At 32.6% G+C, this 18,332-nt stretch overlaps 1 protein-coding gene across 1 annotated transcript; it reads left to right on the top strand.

Annotated features, from left to right (window-relative positions):
• Positions 1-1,627: 1,627 nt before the first annotated feature.
• Positions 1,628-7,475, top strand: LOC128995385 (cytoplasmic dynein 2 light intermediate chain 1). The gene is made up of 5 exons (XM_054420396.1): positions 1,628-1,714; positions 4,264-4,372; positions 5,816-5,920; positions 6,378-7,064; positions 7,390-7,475. Coding segments are annotated over exons 1-5 (957 nt in total). The 5' UTR covers positions 1,628-1,712; the 3' UTR covers positions 7,444-7,475.
• The last annotated feature ends 10,857 nt before the right edge of the window (positions 7,476-18,332 follow it).

The following is an 18,332-nucleotide window of genomic DNA, read 5'->3' as shown; positions in this document are numbered from 1 at the left end:
TATTTTATGATGTATTCTGGTAGAAAATGTAATTTTAAGACGATTTTATTCTTGTGATTTTTTTCATAAACCTAACCGTTTCAAAGATAATAATGGTTTAAGTTGTGAAATTTTGAATGGTTTTCGAATAAAACAGCTGGCATGCTTGCTTAGGCCTGTATCGAAACTCTTTCTCATGCAAAAATTTCAAAACTTTAACCATTATTATCTTTGAAACGGTTAGGTTTATGAAAAAAGTCACAAGAATAAAATCGTCTTAAAATCACATTTTCTACCAAAATACATCATAAAATACAGGATGTTCCATAAAAAAAATCAAAGTTGGCGGCCATATTGGAAAAATGGTGGCTAAAATAATTTTTTTGACTTGACTACAATTTTTAAAATAAAAAATCTAAGGCACTTACCATTTAATTTTTTTTGATATCTCTTATAGTTTGCGAATAAAACGGCTGGCACACTTATATCAATCACCCTGTATATTAATTTGAAACTGTTTTTCTTTGTCATAGCTAAATTGAGAAAACGGCTGGGCGTAGAAACTCGGTAGAGGTGTCTAAAGAAAGGTCTTGGTCTGTAGATGAGCCATCAAAAGAGAAACGTGGTAAATTCCCTTGGGGCTATGCCCCAGTGGCCTTTGAATTCCCATCCCATGTTATTCTTACGGAGGAAAAACTGGGTTTTTGTCCCAGCTAATTTGAGAGAACGGCTGGGCGTAGAAACTTGGTAGGGGTCTCTAAAGAAAGGTCTTGGTCTATAGATGAGCCATCAAAAGAGGAACGAGGTCAATTCCCTAGGGGCTCTGCCCCAGAAGCCTTTAAAGTTGCCTCTTCAAATTTGTTTACCATATGCATAATTCTACACTACTTTTTAATGAAACAGCTGTTAATATTTGGAAACATAGAAAAAGTCATAGAACACAACCAAGTAGAAGAAAAGAAATATTTTTTTTCATTTTTAATCGTTATTATAAACTACCTAATGCGGCTATGAGAGGGAAAAAAATTTAGAAACACTAAAAAACAAGATCAGCTTTTTGAGAAAAGATAAGATATTTACAAAAGATTTGGATTATATCTAACTGTTGTGTATATCGTGAGTATTTCCATAATAATCGTGAGTCGCCTGTAATGCTTCGCAATTGCTCGAATTCGAGCAACAGGTACACTAGTATAGACTTAAGTGTGAGAATCAAAACACAGATATGATCTCCAACCTATTAAAATATACAAATAAAACTGCCATTTACAAAAATATACACCATACAAGAAAATTAAAAAATTATGTAACTGTCTGAGGTGCCCGACATCCATTCACCTTCAGTGGCACCTCAGCACCTGGTGGTTTCAAAAGTATCATTATTTAGCTCTTATAGTCTTAGGTTTTAATAAATACATATACATGAAAACGATAATAAACACTAGGTACACAAAGTAGATATACAATTAATTAATTAATGTGTATCACCAACTTTCTAACAAATAAAGTGTTATGGGGAAAAATAAAGAGGAATTTCAGGTAGAGGAATGTTAGTAGTGGCAGCACTGAAATTGTTGCCATGGTTACCAGTAAACAAACATTTGAAGTGCAGTGGAGTGTGTCTAGTGATATGAAGTGGACTAAGTAGCAACTGTGCTGATATTATTGTTTTGTAACTATGCATATTTGAGCACTAGTATTACTACACTAGAACCTGTACCTATTTCCATAACATGTATGTATTGCTAAACAACCAATTGTCTAGTAAAAGTAGTTCTACACCATTTTGATAATAGGCCTACATAATAATTCAGTATATAGACTTCAAAACAAAATTCAGTGGATAAGGAGGTTGATCATGTTGTTGGTTTACGTTTAAACATACATTTTCTCTTGTAATTTAGTAGTTTCAACCATAAAAATTTTTGAAGTCAATTTACTATTGGTTAATATTATCTTATACTGTTGTAATTATATTAGGGTTACTAGAGCTCGCCCCCTGGTCGAAACTCGACCAATAACAAAAAAAAAAAAAACACTTTTTACCTTCCCCATAGCAGCAAACCTAAGCACTCATTAAATCTTTTATTTAAATTGGGAATAAATATGTCTTATGTATGGAAATATTTTAGTAAAAATGTAATCAGACAAGTTGAAATTCGCTTAGTCTGCAGGTTTGCTGTGGCGGGGGTATTTTACTATGTTACTTTAATTCTAGACAATCATGACAATCAAAATTCTGCATTACTGCATTTACAGATAACCATAATTTTAAAACTATTTAAAGAATACGAGGTGTTAGCCCGTCCTACGTACGGGAATTCAGTAGTCAGTTAAAACCATGTACAATTTATTCAGATCAGCTAGTTTAAAAAAGACAAAGTTTCTTGCAGTTTTAATGTGAAAAATCATCTTTAAACAAATGTTGTGCGACCAAATATGTTTTTATGCATTTTAAATCCGATAATTTTACAATAAAACAGCAATTCTGCAATTTTTACGATGTGAAAAGCGTTGAAGTGAGATTTGCAGCCGATTCGCACAGATGCACACTGATTATAAGTAGCATACAGTAGAGAGAGTAATAGCTTTGACTATTAATACAACACTTCTTTATCTTATACAACTTCTGTATCCAATAGTCAAAGGTAATAGTCAATTGAGAAGTGTATAGACCTAGTCAACGATACCACAGAAAACGTACTACTATAACCCAGAATGCCAACCGCATGGTAAAAAGCATTAAGCGGTTTGAGAGAGCTTTGCCTGTCAATCCGTAGGCAGCGCCACCAGCGTTGCTATGCTTCCGTAGGCAGCGCCACCAGCGTTGCTATGCTATTGCATGGCAACGCTGGTGGCGCTGCCTACGGATTGACAGGCAAAGCTCTCTCAAACCGCTTAATGCTTTTTACCATGCGGTTGGCATTCTGGGTATAGTAGTACGTTTTCTGTGACGATACTACCTTCCATAGCATACCTGCCTCTTCCATAATTATTATCACCACAATACAACTAACTTACTATACACAATTTCCAGTAGGTCTGAATAGAAACGACCTAAAATAAAACGATAATCTCCAATAAAATTCACATTACACCTAATTTAACTTTGGTGTCCTAACATCAAAACTAATCGTCACACCTATCCTTTATATCAATTTCACTGCATTAATTACTAAATAAATAAGTCTAAACAAAGAAAAGTCAAAACAATAACAATTTGTTTTGAAACAGCTGTTTGGTTCAAATAACATTCATTTGAAAAAAAAGAACTGGTCACATGTAGCAGGAATATAAAAAGTAAACACGCTAGTAAAGCTAATGACGTAATTGTCAATGTTTATTATCCATACCGTTAGCAGTTCTATCCTTGATAATTACCCACCCTCATTGAATAAATGTACACCGTAATTTCCCATATTAGTTAATTTAAACAACAATATATTCATAGTTTAAATAAAAGTGATATTTTCACGTTTGGGGGCGCTGATATAGGCACCCCCAAACGTAACCACAACTGAACACAATTTCATAAATCATGTAAACATTGTTATTTTTTTATTCTTTCCTTGAAAAGTGGAGCAGTAAAATAATTTGCATTTATCCTTTTTTATTAAGACTCGTGTACAGAGCCTCGATTTGTACTGTGGTTTAATTAATTTTGGTCCAAACTATTTTAAACTGTGGTCTAATTATTTCTACTAATCTGACTTATTTCCTATAATCAAAATAAGAGTAAATAAAATAACCTCATAGTTCCATAGTTTATATTTAACCAGCTGTTAGTTAAAACAAATTATATGGCTCTAAAAGAAATCAAAGATTACAAAGATTGCTTTAAAAATTTTTTTGAACATCCTAGTATTTTACTATGTATATTTAATTAATCTGTCATCCTCTTACAGTAGAATTGATCGTATCAATGATTAGCATTACACATAGTATAAATAAGTCAACGCTAAGTATGTCTTTACATTTTTATCCAAATGCTGAATTTGTGACACAAAAGCTGAATGTTTACAGCTGTTATTTTAAGCAAATTATTTTATGCCGAAAGCTAGTTTAGAATCTTAGCGTCGGCTGCTAGACTTTTTAAAAATTAAAACTTAATTTCTAAAAAACTGGGACCCAAAACTAAAATTATGGCTTCGACATTCCCTAGTTCTCAAAATTATCTTTCTTTCAACACAAAAATCATGTAAATCCGTCGAGTGGTTGATTCAGAATCGTGAAATAAAAAAACACTGTTTCGTTTTAATATTATAGATGAGATAACTGTTCCAGGAATCTTAAAGAATCTGCAACATTATTGGCTAAAAAACAAGCTCACCAAAATGTCAATTTGAAGGGTCAACTTCAAAAGACGCTATTATTTGTTGGATCAAACTGTGTTGTAAGTATTAAAACTGATGATGCACTCCATGTCCCTAGTAAAAAATTTTCAATAATCTATCACTTTTATTCGTGTTTGAGCATTATGCTAAAGCAATGTAGAGAAATCATGTATTACTTGCTGATAAAAAAAAAAAACTTATTTTTTAGCTCAGTTCAGGGCCGTCCCTAGGGTTGGCGGCGCCCGGAGCAAACGTGGTCGTGGAGCCCCCTCCCGCCCATCAGTAATAGTCGCATTCGCATATTTTAATACAATTTTAATACAAATAGCCGCTGCGCGGCGCCCCCTCAGCCACGGCGCCCGAGGCAGCTTGTCCCGGTTGCCCCCTCCTTCAGACGGCCCTGGCTCAGTTAGTTGTGGGCTGCAAATGTACAAGATTCTTTGCTTGAAAATACTTCATCTTAAAACCAGTTTGTCTGTCAAATTGATATTTAGCATTTTCCCCAAACACACCTGTCATGCCTAATAATTTGATCTTTGCTATCATTTTCAGTTGACAATTTTGTTCAATTTAGACCTATGGAAGGAGGAGATGGCTTGAAAAAAATGTCTTTCAGCCTCCAGTGTTCATTCAGAGACTTAATAAATGAGCTTTTCCTCCCTTTTTTCTAATAAGCAATAAACTATCTATCTAACATGAACATATCTGATAATATAGTACAAAGGAGTAAGGTTCTTTCTAATTTTCATTTTGGGTGTGTGTAAATAACCTTCACATACATTATGTAAACAAGTTGACATCAGGTAAACCTTTCTTTATCAAGTATATTCATTATCAAGTATATTCATAAGATAGTTTAATTACGAGAGCTCAACCCGTGATCGAAAACTGACCAAAAGTATGTATTGAGCAAACTTCTCTATTTTCACACTACGCTGTAAATAAAACATGTGATTAGAATTTCCTCAAATTTTTTGATTTTCTGTTTATGTTTTGTTGTTATTTGGTCACTGAAGAGTTTCTTACTTTTTACAGTTAAATAAATAAATACTCATTTTATTTTACAATATGAAACAAAATTATTATTTACAAAAATTATCACAATATTCCTAAACACACATTTTACTAATAGTTTATTTACACCATTTAAATTGTTCTATTGTTATTCCAACAAGTTCACAACAGCTGTCCATTTCCAGCACAGGCAAGCAACACCACTACACCATAGTGTTAGGTACACAAACATTTTATTTTTATATTATACATTTAACAGTCACCAGCATAGCAACCCATAAGGCCCATTGTTATTTTTTTTTTTCAAATTCATTTTTCGTGCTTATTTTTGAGCCTATTTTAATTTATAAAGGAATTCTGCATATCTACAGGAAAATATCTTTCATTTGGTACCAACCGAGTGTAATTCAGTCTAGTATAAAAACCAAGCTAGCTGAGGTAAATTTTTCTAAAGTTTTTTAGTAATATAAGATATGTATACATTTCAGGGCAAAACAACTTTGATTAATCGATTCCTGGACAGAAATGAACCAGCCAAGAAAACACTTAGCTTGGAATATACATTTGCAAGAAAAATAGGAAGCCATAGTCTTGTAAGTAAGGATAAAATTTAGATAAGTGTTCATGTCAAAATTCACTTTAGTTTCTGTTCTGTTTTGTAGACTTTTTATACTCTTCAAATTTAAATTAGAATTTTAACTGGGGCTGTTTACAATAATATTTTATTGTGTCTTTGTTTGGTTGTTGTCTTGTTTGTTTTGGGGCAAATTTTTCTGGATGTTTCAATTTTTAAATTAGAAAAGTATTTTATTAATTTGATTTGTACAAGCGTTCATTTGGAGATACTAAGTGCGATAATTGATTTAGAGAGTTTAATTCTGTTGAATTTTGAATATTTTTTTAAATTATAAGAATCATTATCTGCATTATTCAGCACTACCAATAGTGAATATATATTTTGATCAAAATCATCTATGTACACATTTTTTACAAAATATTAAAATAGTTCATTTATATATACATGATAAAATACTTAATTTAATTTTTTAGGTCAAAGATGTCTGTCACATATGGGAGTTGGGCGGAGGTACTTTGTTCACATCTGTGATAGAGAATGCAGCTTCTCTCACAGGCAATGGACCTCTTGGGGTCGTTGTGATGCTGGATCTCTCCGAGCTAGACAAACTTTGGGTAACTTTGGAGACTTTGCTCAACAGCATAAAGAAAAACATTGCTCCTCTCCGTGAGCCCCGAGAGACTAGTGACCATCCAGACGCTGCCATCTTAGAGCCTTTCCCCGTCCCTCTCCTAATCATTGGGGGAAAGTATGATTTGTTTCAAGAAAAAGAGCCTGAGCGAAAAAAGATTGTCTGCCGATGTTTACGTTACATATCACACATACTTTGTGCCACTTTGGTGTTTTATAGTAGTAAAGATGCTGCCCTCGCCAAAAGAGTCAAGGATGCACTGAATCACTTGGGGTTTGGTGCTCCACCTATGAAAACGGTTTGTCAAGACTACAACAAACCGATATGTATCCCAAGTGGGTCAGATTTGCTGGAAAGTATTGAAGGTGTTGGCGCTACTAAGGCGTCTTTGGATAAGGTCCGTCATGTTTTCACTACACACTTTCCTCAGAATGAAAACACCTTGAAGACTTCAGCTGGAGATGATCCGGCCAATGACTCCAGCTTTAGAGAGCCTTTGGTTGATTCCCTGAGGAGACAGAAAGATCAGGTAATAGCGTAGTACATAATAATGAATTTTATTGTTCATCATGCAGTATCAAAATTGTCTATTTTTTCAATTAAAAATTATTACGTGAAAATATGTTTACCTTATTAGTTTTATAAACTTGGTAAACTTGAGTAAATTTGGATTTTACCACTATTTGAATAAAAAAGCTCACCATAAAAACATAGTCATATACAGTATAAAATCAGAATATTGACTCATTATTCTGCTCTTATACTGTATATTGTAGCTTTTGATAAATACATATTTACTATTTCTTATGTGGAACTTATTAGTAAATATTTTTAATATTTATTTGTATTTCTAGGAGCTGGAACGGTTTTGTCAAGAGATGGAGCGAAGAGAGAATAGAAAAATTTGAGTGATTAGACTTAAAGTGGAATGTAAACAGCGTTCTTGAATATTTTTGAATTTGAATATCAGAATATCAAATACTTTTAGTTTTTAATTTTGGTGTGGTTTGTAAACATTTTCCAAAATTGTTTACTAATAAAATTTTAGGAAAACTTTTAAAGTTATATTTTTCTAAACACAACCCTGTCCACAAAATGTTTTGAAATACAGTATTATTGAGATTTAAATAACTATAGGCTATAAAGAATTTTTTTTTCTTAGCACATACCAATTTATGTAAGCAATTCATTTTTAATCCTACCAGTTAAAGTTTACAGATACAGCAAGATTTAAAGCTTGATACAGAGTCTGTTAAAAATCTGTCTCTTTACTGTAATACAGCACTTACAAAAGAGTGATAAAAGGCCCTGAAAAGGACAGTTTGGCCAAGAGCTTGTATGTCACTTGGCAGGAGGGGGTCTCTTAACCCTTTACTCATCCAAAGGAATTCTTAATTAATCCAGTGATTATGTTTTTATATATTTGGAGCTACTCTCTAGTAGTGGTATTACTCTCTGTATACTGGTGGTATCCATGTACCTGAACACATTGTGATATGTAATCACTCTATGTTTTACTTTGCTCATGCTATTGAGTCTACCAAAATAAAATATCATATTTAATCAATAAAAACATTTTATTACATGTAAATTATATTAAACGTGTCACAATTCTTCAAATCTGAAAATCTGGAATCCAAGTGGAATTTAATAAATAAAAGTGATATATGGTAGTAATTGTTTAGCATAAGATGCTGACATTTTGAATTGAACCTATAGGGGCATAAGTTATAGGTTGAGCCCACATAAATGATATGTTGTATGCAAGAATCAGTAGCAGTTTTAATGGAAAGTGGGCCAAGCCCCTAAAATCTTGTGGATTTTTGTTAATGGTTGCCGTACTTATTCCTTTCACTCAGAATTCAGAAATGCTTAATTTTGGCTTGCATCGATATCATCTATGATGCCTAACTTAATTTAACATTTTTTATGTCAGCAATAACTAAAAGTGTTTCAATTTGTTTACAATTAATAGTTATTCTCTATGTATTAATAGGCAAGCATGTTTCTTTAAAACCCTTTTTTCTCAGCTCGTGTGCATTGCAGGGAAAATCTATGCATACTGTTAGAAAGATATTAGCCTTTAGATGTGCAAAATACCTTTATAAATTAAAATAGGTTAAAAAAAACACAACAAAATTAATTTGAAAACTTAAAAAAATTTACATGAGCCTTATGGGTTGCCATGATGGTAACGAAATAACAACGAAATATCAAACAAATTCCAATCACGCATTTTATTTACAGTGTGGGGCTTACACTGTACATTACATAGTGTAAGAAACGGCCATGTGGCCCTAACTTTGCCTGAAGAACTAAAGAATTTATCATTTAACTGTATTTCATTATTTTCCACTAGACGACCTCTAGTCTAAATAAAATGATGTTTTTAACAACTTAAACCATGGACAATCCAGCTTAATGACACAATGCACAACTATAATTTGGTAACAAAAAAGATTCTTTCAAATGGTTGACTTAATTGATCTTGTGTCAGTGATGCTGGGATTTTTAATTATTTTCTCCAGTGATCTTCTACACAGGGCTCCCACTTAACTCTTGTTTTTGTAATAGGAGGAAAAACAACACATTCATTGTTGTATTGAACGTCAACAGATACCACAATTAACTTTTCTATAAATTTTACAGTGTGTATTTCATGCCAAACAACATCCAATAAAAAAGCTTTAGCTCTCTGAACGTCCGGCAATAAATCTTGTCCTAAATGAAAAAGTATCTGAAAGGGATTCACAGCTTCAGCTCAACGATAACTTTTAAGAGCTCTTCTTTTAACAGCTGACAATAAATATTTATTTAGCTCGAGAGTCTTATCTATGATTTTCCTTCCCTTTAGCAAGCACTTTTAGTTCTGTGTTAAGTTTAGATCGGAGTGTTTTTTTTTTAGTTTTTAAAGATGAACTTTTTTATTTAGTGGTGGATGATTTTGTTTAAAGTTAATTAAAAAAAAAACAATTTTGTAAACATTTTAGATTATATCAAACCAACTGTGCATACGGGATATACGTTATGAAAAAAAAATACTTGCAGGGATTATAAAGTAGGCCTAATAGTATATTACGTATAACGTTACTAGTCCTGAAAATAGGTGTTTACTGGACTAGTATGGTCGGGATTATTGAGACTATGGTAAACAAATTTTGGATGAGTGACGTAGGCCTACGATATTTTACGCCATACTAAACTAAGCCGTATAAGCTAACTTGAAAATAAAAAAAATCTGTACAGTTCCTTATACAGGGAGCGGCAGAAATATCTGACGGTTTTCAAGCGAGTACCGTCCGGCAGCCAAGTGGAGGAGGGTGGTGGGGAGCGGCTCATTCTCAAGGCCAAGTGAGACAATTTTAGTCGCCATAGAGCAGTGGACCGGTATACATCGCTCGTTTGTAGTTGAGGCGTATTTTAAAAATGGCAATTTTGTTGTTGATACGCAACGTAAGTTTCGTAGGCATTTTAATGTGGCTCGTGGGGAACCTATCCCATCCCGAAACACAATCGGATACCTTTAGATCCACAGGATCAACTGCAAAACGTAGGCCTACAGGCCGTCCAAGGTCAGTGAGGACGCCGGAGAACGTGGAGCGAGTGCGACAAACTGTGCTAACGAGCCCGCATCGCCCGGCGCGTGGACAAAACCTGCTGCTCATGGCATGTCTGAGCGCTCTACTCGACGAATTTTGCACTCAGACCTTCACTTTCACCCATATAAAATAGCAATCGTCCAACAACTTCAGCAAAATTTGTCGAATAGAGCGCTCAGACATGCCATGAGCAGCAGCTTGTCCACGCGCCGGGCGATGCGGGCTCGTTAGCACAGTTTGTCGCACTCGCTCCACGTTCTCCGGCGTCCTCACTGACCTTGGACGGCCTGTAGGCCTACGTTTTGCAGTTGATCCTGTGGATCTAAAGGTATCCGATAGTGTTTCGGGATGGGATAGGTTCCCCACGAGCCACATTAAAATGCCTACGAAACTTACGTTGCTATCAACAACAAAATCGCCATTTTTAAAATACGCCTCAACGACAAACGCGCGATGTATACCGGTCCACTGCTCTATGGCGACTAAAATTTGTCTCACTTGGCCTTGAGAATGAGCCGCTCCCCACCACCCTCCTCCACTTGGCTGCCGGACGGTACTCGCTTGAAAACCGTCAGATATTTCTGCCGCTCCCTGTATATTCCCATCGACTAAATGACTAACAATCACTACTCATAACCTCCAAGAGAGGTTATGTTTTTGTCTATAAACACTCTTTACGCCACACTACATTATTTTGACGAACTTCCCACGCAAGGAATTAGTCCAGAAAACAGCTGTTTGCCACCAGCTTATTCAAATGGGGTTTCATTGCGTACTACTGTGCTGCAATGAGTTTTGCCGGACACCAATCAGCTGATTATACTGTATTTAGGTGGCAGTGAGTAGTTATAAACAAAAACATAACCTCTCTTAGAGGTTATGACGAGAGGTTATGACTAGTGATTTTTAGTCCTTTAGTTGGTGAAAATAAGGATTTGTACGGGTTTAGTAGTATTGCGTAAACTATCGTACGTAACTCGTCCAAAATGTGTGTACCGGACTCGTATGGTAATCCCGTACTCGACTTCGTCTCGCACGGGAACGACCACACTCGTCCGGTAAACACTTATTTTCAGGACTAGTAACGTAATATACTATTGCCAAATATAATCAGCTGGTTGGTGTCCGGTAAAATCTCATTACAGTACTACAGTAGTACGCAATGAAACCCATTGGCGGCAAACAGCTGTTTTCTGGAATAAATCCTTGCGTGTCAAGTTCGTTAAAACAGTGTAGTGCGGCGTACATTAAAAAAGTTTAAGCCATGTTAACTATTGAATCGTAAACAAGAGAATAACTTGTTTGTAACATAGCTATTCCCTTGTCTGTGGTTAAATTGAAAAAATCACCCCTCTGAGAATAGAAGCATATTCTGTAATGTTGGTGCAGTAATACATCAATTAGGAGTGGTTATAAGTTAGTTATATCAAAGTTTTGCAATAAAGGCAGTAACAACCTTATATAAGAAAACTTAGAAACAAGTAGAGCCTACTTTGGAAAGTTTGAAACTGCAAATTGTTGCTATGGTTAAGGATTAAACATACATTTGACTTAAACTTTCTCAATAAATCCATAATTTTAACACAATTAAAAATCAATTCAGTTTTTAGAGTCATTTCATGGGATCTATCTATATATGCAGCAAACTTAGTGAGTCCTAGTATACTAGATAACAATAACAGTATTCACTAAAATTATTTTTGAACTTACATAATAGTATTGATAGTTGGAAACATTAATTCTTTCACAACTATAAAATCATATAAATAAAAATGAGAGTCATTACGCCATGATCAAAACCAAATAACTAGGCAACAAATAATACGAAGCATTAAAAAGGAATAGATATTGTAAACATGTATAAATAAAAAAAAAAAATACATCTTTAATCAGTTTATTTGCGTATACAGAAACAGTTTAAAATCATTTTTTTAACTTGTTTCCCTTACCTCCTTAGTTTTACATGAGCTTTAATATCAACAATCTAAACATGTTAATGAATAATTACTACCGGTGTGCGTTCTTGAGATAAAACAATATAAATATAAAAAAAAAACTTATAAAATGTATTTTAAAATCAATGAAAAGTTCAATGGGTTTAAAGAATCAAAAGAACTCATAGTGAGGATAAAAACGAAACAGTTTCCACAAAACACCCTTAGGCATGACAAGGTAACAGTCAAAGGCTTTCTAAATGAAAAAAAAAACTTTATGGACATACTTACTGCCTCAGTACTTACTTATTTCAGCTTTAATGTTTTTAAATAACCTAGCTTATGGCAAATTCACCGTAGTCAGAGATTTCAAGACAAATGTTGGAACAAGACTGGGATTAATTAACACAGATGTTTGCAGATCTGGAAACTTTCCCACTTAGTGTCACTGGGGGTTGCTCTACCGACAACCTTTCGGTGATTGTTAATTTTTATTTTTATATTGAGTTTATTATGATTATATGACAGCTTTAGTTAGCATTTTTCATATCAGTTTTGTAAAATAATTGATATATTTGACTTCAGATACATTAATTTAAAGTGATTTTAAAGTTGAGGCTTTTTGCTCATGACGTGTCGTAGTCTATTGACAATAGTGTCCGGTGTAAAAACCTAAGAATAATTAGCCTAATTTAATTTTTCTTCAATATTCTCAATGCTGACTTTAATTTAATTAACTTATCTACAACATGAAAAATTTTACAATCATAACTGAAATTAAAATATTAACAAATAAACTTTTCCAAAAAAGTGTTGAATATTTCCTACACTAAATAAACTCAAGAACTCAAGCTTTGAAATTCCAAAGTGAAAACTTCATGTTAATTTCAGTAAAACTCAAATAATGTACAGATAACTTTGTTTTGCCTCTTGAAACAAGAAACAGAACTCAAAGTTTAATCACAAAGTTTGATTATCTCGGTGTTCTGAGAAGATACATACAATTATTACGCAAAATGAAGCGAATAATGAGTACCTATTTTACATTTACTCAAAAATCTACCAATTTACGTTCCATACATTATACAGTATATTTTGCAAATATAACTTCTGCGATTTTTTTGTAAAAGGAGAACTCTAGGTACAGACTTAAGTTACTGTGAGGCGGACTGTAGGTACACGCTTACTGTGGGGTTGCGAATCCATAAGCAAATCGGTCCCAGGGATATATCTCGAGCTAGGAAAAAGGTTGACGATTCATTTTGAAGCTTAAGATCCAAGGACGGTGGGAAAAATATCAGAAGTGTCTCAAATTACCCCTGCTCTGCCCCACAGACCGTCAAAAAATAAGTTTTTTCATTTAAGACAACTTATAAAGATTCAGGAAAACTGTTAATTTTTTTGGGAAAAGTGACTTTACTACTCCAATTTTCACCCCCGTAACAATCATTTTATTTAATCTATTTTGGAGGAAGGAAAAAACAATATACAATATGTAACATATTGTATATATGTATACGTGTAAAGGAAGAAAAACGAAAATGTGATAAAGAACAAACACTTAACTCTCTTTCCTTTAAAACCAAAGGAATTAATATTAAGAGTTCAAATAAATATACAGCAAAGTAATTGAACTAATTCAACTAAGTCATTGAATTACATAAAATTGTACAATCCTAATGAATTTAAAACTTAATAAAGTCGAAAAATCTATTTTAAAATCTATATTATAGTGAAGTTTTAATCAAACAAAAATTAAAATAGTATTTTAAACTTTATAATCATTGATTGAAATATTCTATAGGTTTTTACCAAGTCATAATTTCAAATACTTTTAAAAACATAAAAGTTTACAATTTGTTTTCAAACTTAGAGCTTAAAAAATAGTAAGTGCATAGCAAACAATTGTGAATTTAAAATCCCCATGTTTTTCTTATGGAAAATAAGTAAACCGTTGTTGTTTGCTTGTTTAAAAATTTTGATGAAATACGAAAAATGCGTTTTTTCACATATTAAAATTTGTCAATAAAACACTTGTTCATCCTCCCTGTTGCAGCAAACCTAATTACTCGTTAAACTAATGCTTTTTAAATAGGGAGTAAATGTAATACTTTATAAGGAGATATTTTAGTATAAAAGGTAGTTAATGTAATATTTTATAAGGAGATATTTTAGTGTAAATCCCATCAAGTAAATGGAAATTCGCGTAGTCCGCAGGTTTGCTGCTGCGGGGGTATTTCTAGAGTTCCATAGGCTTATTACGGTATTTAAAAATGTGCGATTACGATTTACAGCCCGTCGAATTGATTAAAACATTTCATCGCTTATAAAAAAAGGATTTTCCCTGAAAAGATGTTTCAATGGAGATTTCCTGTCGAACTCAGCGTCAAATAGTCAAAGAATTCACTAGCCCAAATTAAATGAAATTTAAATTCACAATTCATATTTTTTTCGTACCCAAATTAAAGTGACAATTATATTTGTTTAAGACCTACATAAAATTAAATACAACATCCATGGTAAATGACATTTGAAAAGATTTAAATAAAACAATGATTGGTAAATAAAAATACCAAATGTTTATCAATCTTACTAATCATTTGGTATTTTTAACATAAATTGTAAAATATTTATTTTTATTAAAAATAAAATTGTTGTCTCCTTAAAATAATAACTACAAATTGAATTGGGGTATTTTAATATATTTTTTTGTACTTTTTAATAATGTAACATCATAAAGTATTTAATATTCATTGTTGAGTTTTACTTCATTTGAAGAACCGTGTATGCGTTATACAATTGCTTATAACCAACCCTTAATAATCTGAAGAGGAACATTCCGTAACGATTCCGAAAGTCAACAACAATTATTAGGGATGAAGCAAGATCGGCAAAAATAATTCCGATAAAATTAAGACTCTCTCTTCCTGAAAAGCCTGTGTTTTCTTAGAACAAAAATGTTTATAAATATTCTTGGTTTAAGAATATTATAGTAAATTATAGTAAATGTGTATTAGTCTGCATTTATTGAAGTAGCAAACACTACTAAAATAGTCAAGAGTACAAAACTATTGTTGTATAAACATTTACAGAACATTTTATAACAACTCAAAATGAATACAAAAATTTGACCTAATAGAAAAGATGGAAACAAATTACTTGCAAACGAAGATTATTCTTTATGTACACTTTTAAAGGAACATCCATCAATTGTATTGAAAACCACGCACTTTCACAAAAAATATAGTACTAGCAATAATTTATAATAATACAAATACTTACAATTTTATGAGAATATCCCTGTCGCAGCAAAACCTGCAGATAGGCGAACTTCTATTTGTAAATGGATTTTAACAAAACTTTTTCATAAAAAAAAAACTCCTAGATTTTTCCCTATTAACATAATATTAGGGTTTCTACTACAGGGAAAGTAATTAAGTGTGTTTTTTGGGAAATCTAATAATGGGTTAGTATAAAATAAAATAAATTTATTTTTTTAAATATAGGCCTATGCTTGAACAAGCAGGCACTTCTCCATACATACTACAAGTCACTTCTCCATACAATTTTTAAATTTACTTTATTAGAAATGAACTCGGTAACTATTAATAATTGTACAACAACGCTTAAATGTACTAGATTAATTGTTTTTTATGCGTTACACAATGGTTTAGAAATAAAATGCGAAATGTTATGTCTTATAGGGTAAACCAAGGTAACAATGGGAGAACACAATTTGTACCCAAATAAAAGCCTGTCCCCATACTATTTTTAAGTAAAATGTTAATAGTTTAGTATTAAATGGATAAATTTGGCAAATTTAGTCAAAATAAACCCGTAAACAAGCAAACAACGGGCTACTAATTCGCCATACGAATAACAGCAGTTATAGTCTACATTTTTACCGCAGCTAATAACTGTTCAAAAACATTTAAAGGTTCTCTTTTAAGTTCTACAAATTGAATCAGAAAATACCCCCGCCGCAGCAAACCTGCAGACTAAGCGAATTTCCATTAACCTGATTGGATTTACACTAAAATGCCTTCATAAAAATAGCACATTTATTTCCTATTTAAATAGAATTAGTTTAACGAGTACTTAGGTTTGCTGCAACAGGGAGGGTAAAAAAGATTTTTTTTATAAATAGTTTAGTAAGAAATAAAAGTATTTTCCAAAATCAATCAAAATATGTTCATAAACAAGCAAACTACAACAGCTGACTTATTCTCCATAAGAATAACATGGGAATTTTAAAATTACAATTTTTTTGAATTTTCTCCGTAACAATTAGGCGCATAATAACGCTTCAATATACTAAATTATTTGTTTTTTTAAGCTCTACAAAATGGTTTAAAAAGAAATTGTGAAATTTTGTGTTTTTACGGTCAAAAATGGGAAAAACCTATTTTTACCCCATAAAACCCCCCATAAACCCCCGTTCCCATAGTCCGATCATGCTGGTTCGCGAACTCGTTCAAGTTTATCCTGCCTTACACCTTCAAACCAAATTTTATCAAAATCGGACAAAAATTACTATATATATATATAAATTTGAACGAATGGTGTTTTTGGCCTCTGGGGACATCAAAATGAAAAAGTAAATCGGTCCCGGGCTTAGGTCTTACCATGAGACCTACGGTAATAGCTACTTCCCTATAGGGAAATTCGCTAATAATCGGGGACATTCTAGGTCTTGAGGATCAAAACAATTTTCTATTTCTAATTATTTCAATTTCTACCCCACAAAACCCCGTCACCATAAAAAATAAAAAAAAAACACATAAGGTGGCAAACTCAATCCAATAAAATTAGGTTATACAATTATGAATTTGAACGGTGGTTTTTTATCATCTGAGGACATCAATACGTTAAAGTAAATTGGCCCAGGATACAGATCTTACCATGAGACGGTAATGGATTATTCCCTTGATGGGAAATCGGTAAAAGAGTACTGAATTTATAATAACCTATCAAATTGTTATAACATATGTTTGTTTGGATAAAATAAATTTTTGATAATACATAAAATACCATTTTGTAGGTACACAGCTAGACTATTTAACAAAACTGTTGTATTACCTTGTGAAAAACAATTGCATTCAAAGAAAAACGGGAAATTGTTGCACACTGAGAAAGGGTAGTCCCAAGATTTAGGCCATCGTAATTCAAGTGGAAAATTGGAGTTGGATAGTGTTCCATATGTTGCACACAAAAACGGAGCGAGTCCTACTTATTCCAACGTGTAACCTGTGTTTTTTATGTTGCCGTGTTTTTTTATGCTGTCGTATTTTTTTATGTTGTCATATTTTTATGTTGCCATGTTTTTTATACTCTAATAAATTTGGATATGGAACCAGAAATAACCATTGTCTTTAATTGCTTGTAGCCTAAATACCGTACTTTTGTGTCAATTATCAATACAAAATATCATCGTCACTGAGCTAAATTGAATTTTAAATTGTGTTACCTTTTCATATTTTGTATTATTTAACATATAGGCTGATAAAACTAGTAGCTCACAAAACTCGTATAACTAGCGTGCTACCGTTCTTTTATGAAAGGATAAGTATTTTTGTAGATAAATTTTAATTTGCCGTAAAATTTTAGTCCAAGTTATAGTTTAGTTTTTTTCAAGATGATAATATAACTAATAATGGCAAACGTAAGAATTTTGATACAAAAACAGTGGACTTTCGTTTGGAACAGTTGGTGACTAAGAACCAAAGACAATGTTGTGTCTGGTGCCACCACTAACATTTGTGAGTAATGCATAATCTATTCTTATAATATACTGACTCATCCCTTGCTTATCTAGACACGTACCACGTGTTTTTTTTTTTTGTAAAAAAACAAGGTTGTGGATAGTTACAGTAGAAAACTTACCACAACGCCTTGAGACGTGCCAGTTAAGATAATATTATACAATATAGACAGCGGTTTAAACACATTAGACTAATATTGATAAGAATTTGGGAAATAAAATCTTCCCCCCTCCGTTATAAAGATGTTTCTATTTTAAAATACACAAACACTGAAAAAAAGATTTATTTAAAGTCTAGAAACTAACAGTCCATAAATATTTGTTCGTATAAACCAATCAATAAGTTGGATATTGTGTCCATTTTAAATATAAATACATACTTTGATACATTAAAACGTTATCGTAACATTTGGAAATTCTAGCCAACAAAGGTATGTAGCGACTAGGGGTGGAGTTTTATCGTACGTTGGTTCCAGCCCCAGCATTATAATATGCTCGTTTTA

Source organism: Macrosteles quadrilineatus, unplaced genomic scaffold (genome assembly GCF_028750875.1).
Source record: "Macrosteles quadrilineatus isolate MER2022 unplaced genomic scaffold, UCM_ALF_1.0 Scaffold_5__1_contigs__length_97177068, whole genome shotgun sequence".
In the NCBI taxonomy this organism is placed as follows: Eukaryota; Metazoa; Arthropoda; class Insecta; order Hemiptera; family Cicadellidae; genus Macrosteles; species Macrosteles quadrilineatus.
This window is presented reverse-complemented; position numbering and strand designations above follow the sequence as displayed.

Excerpts from the sequence above, each read along its gene's own strand:
- LOC128995385 (XM_054420396.1), top strand. Across the intron at positions 4,373-5,815 it reads TTGTTGGATCAAACTGTGTT|GGCAAAACAACTTTGATTAA; the intron begins GTAAGTATTAAA and ends TATACATTTCAG. Across the intron at positions 5,921-6,377 it reads AAATAGGAAGCCATAGTCTT|GTCAAAGATGTCTGTCACAT; the intron begins GTAAGTAAGGAT and ends TTAATTTTTTAG.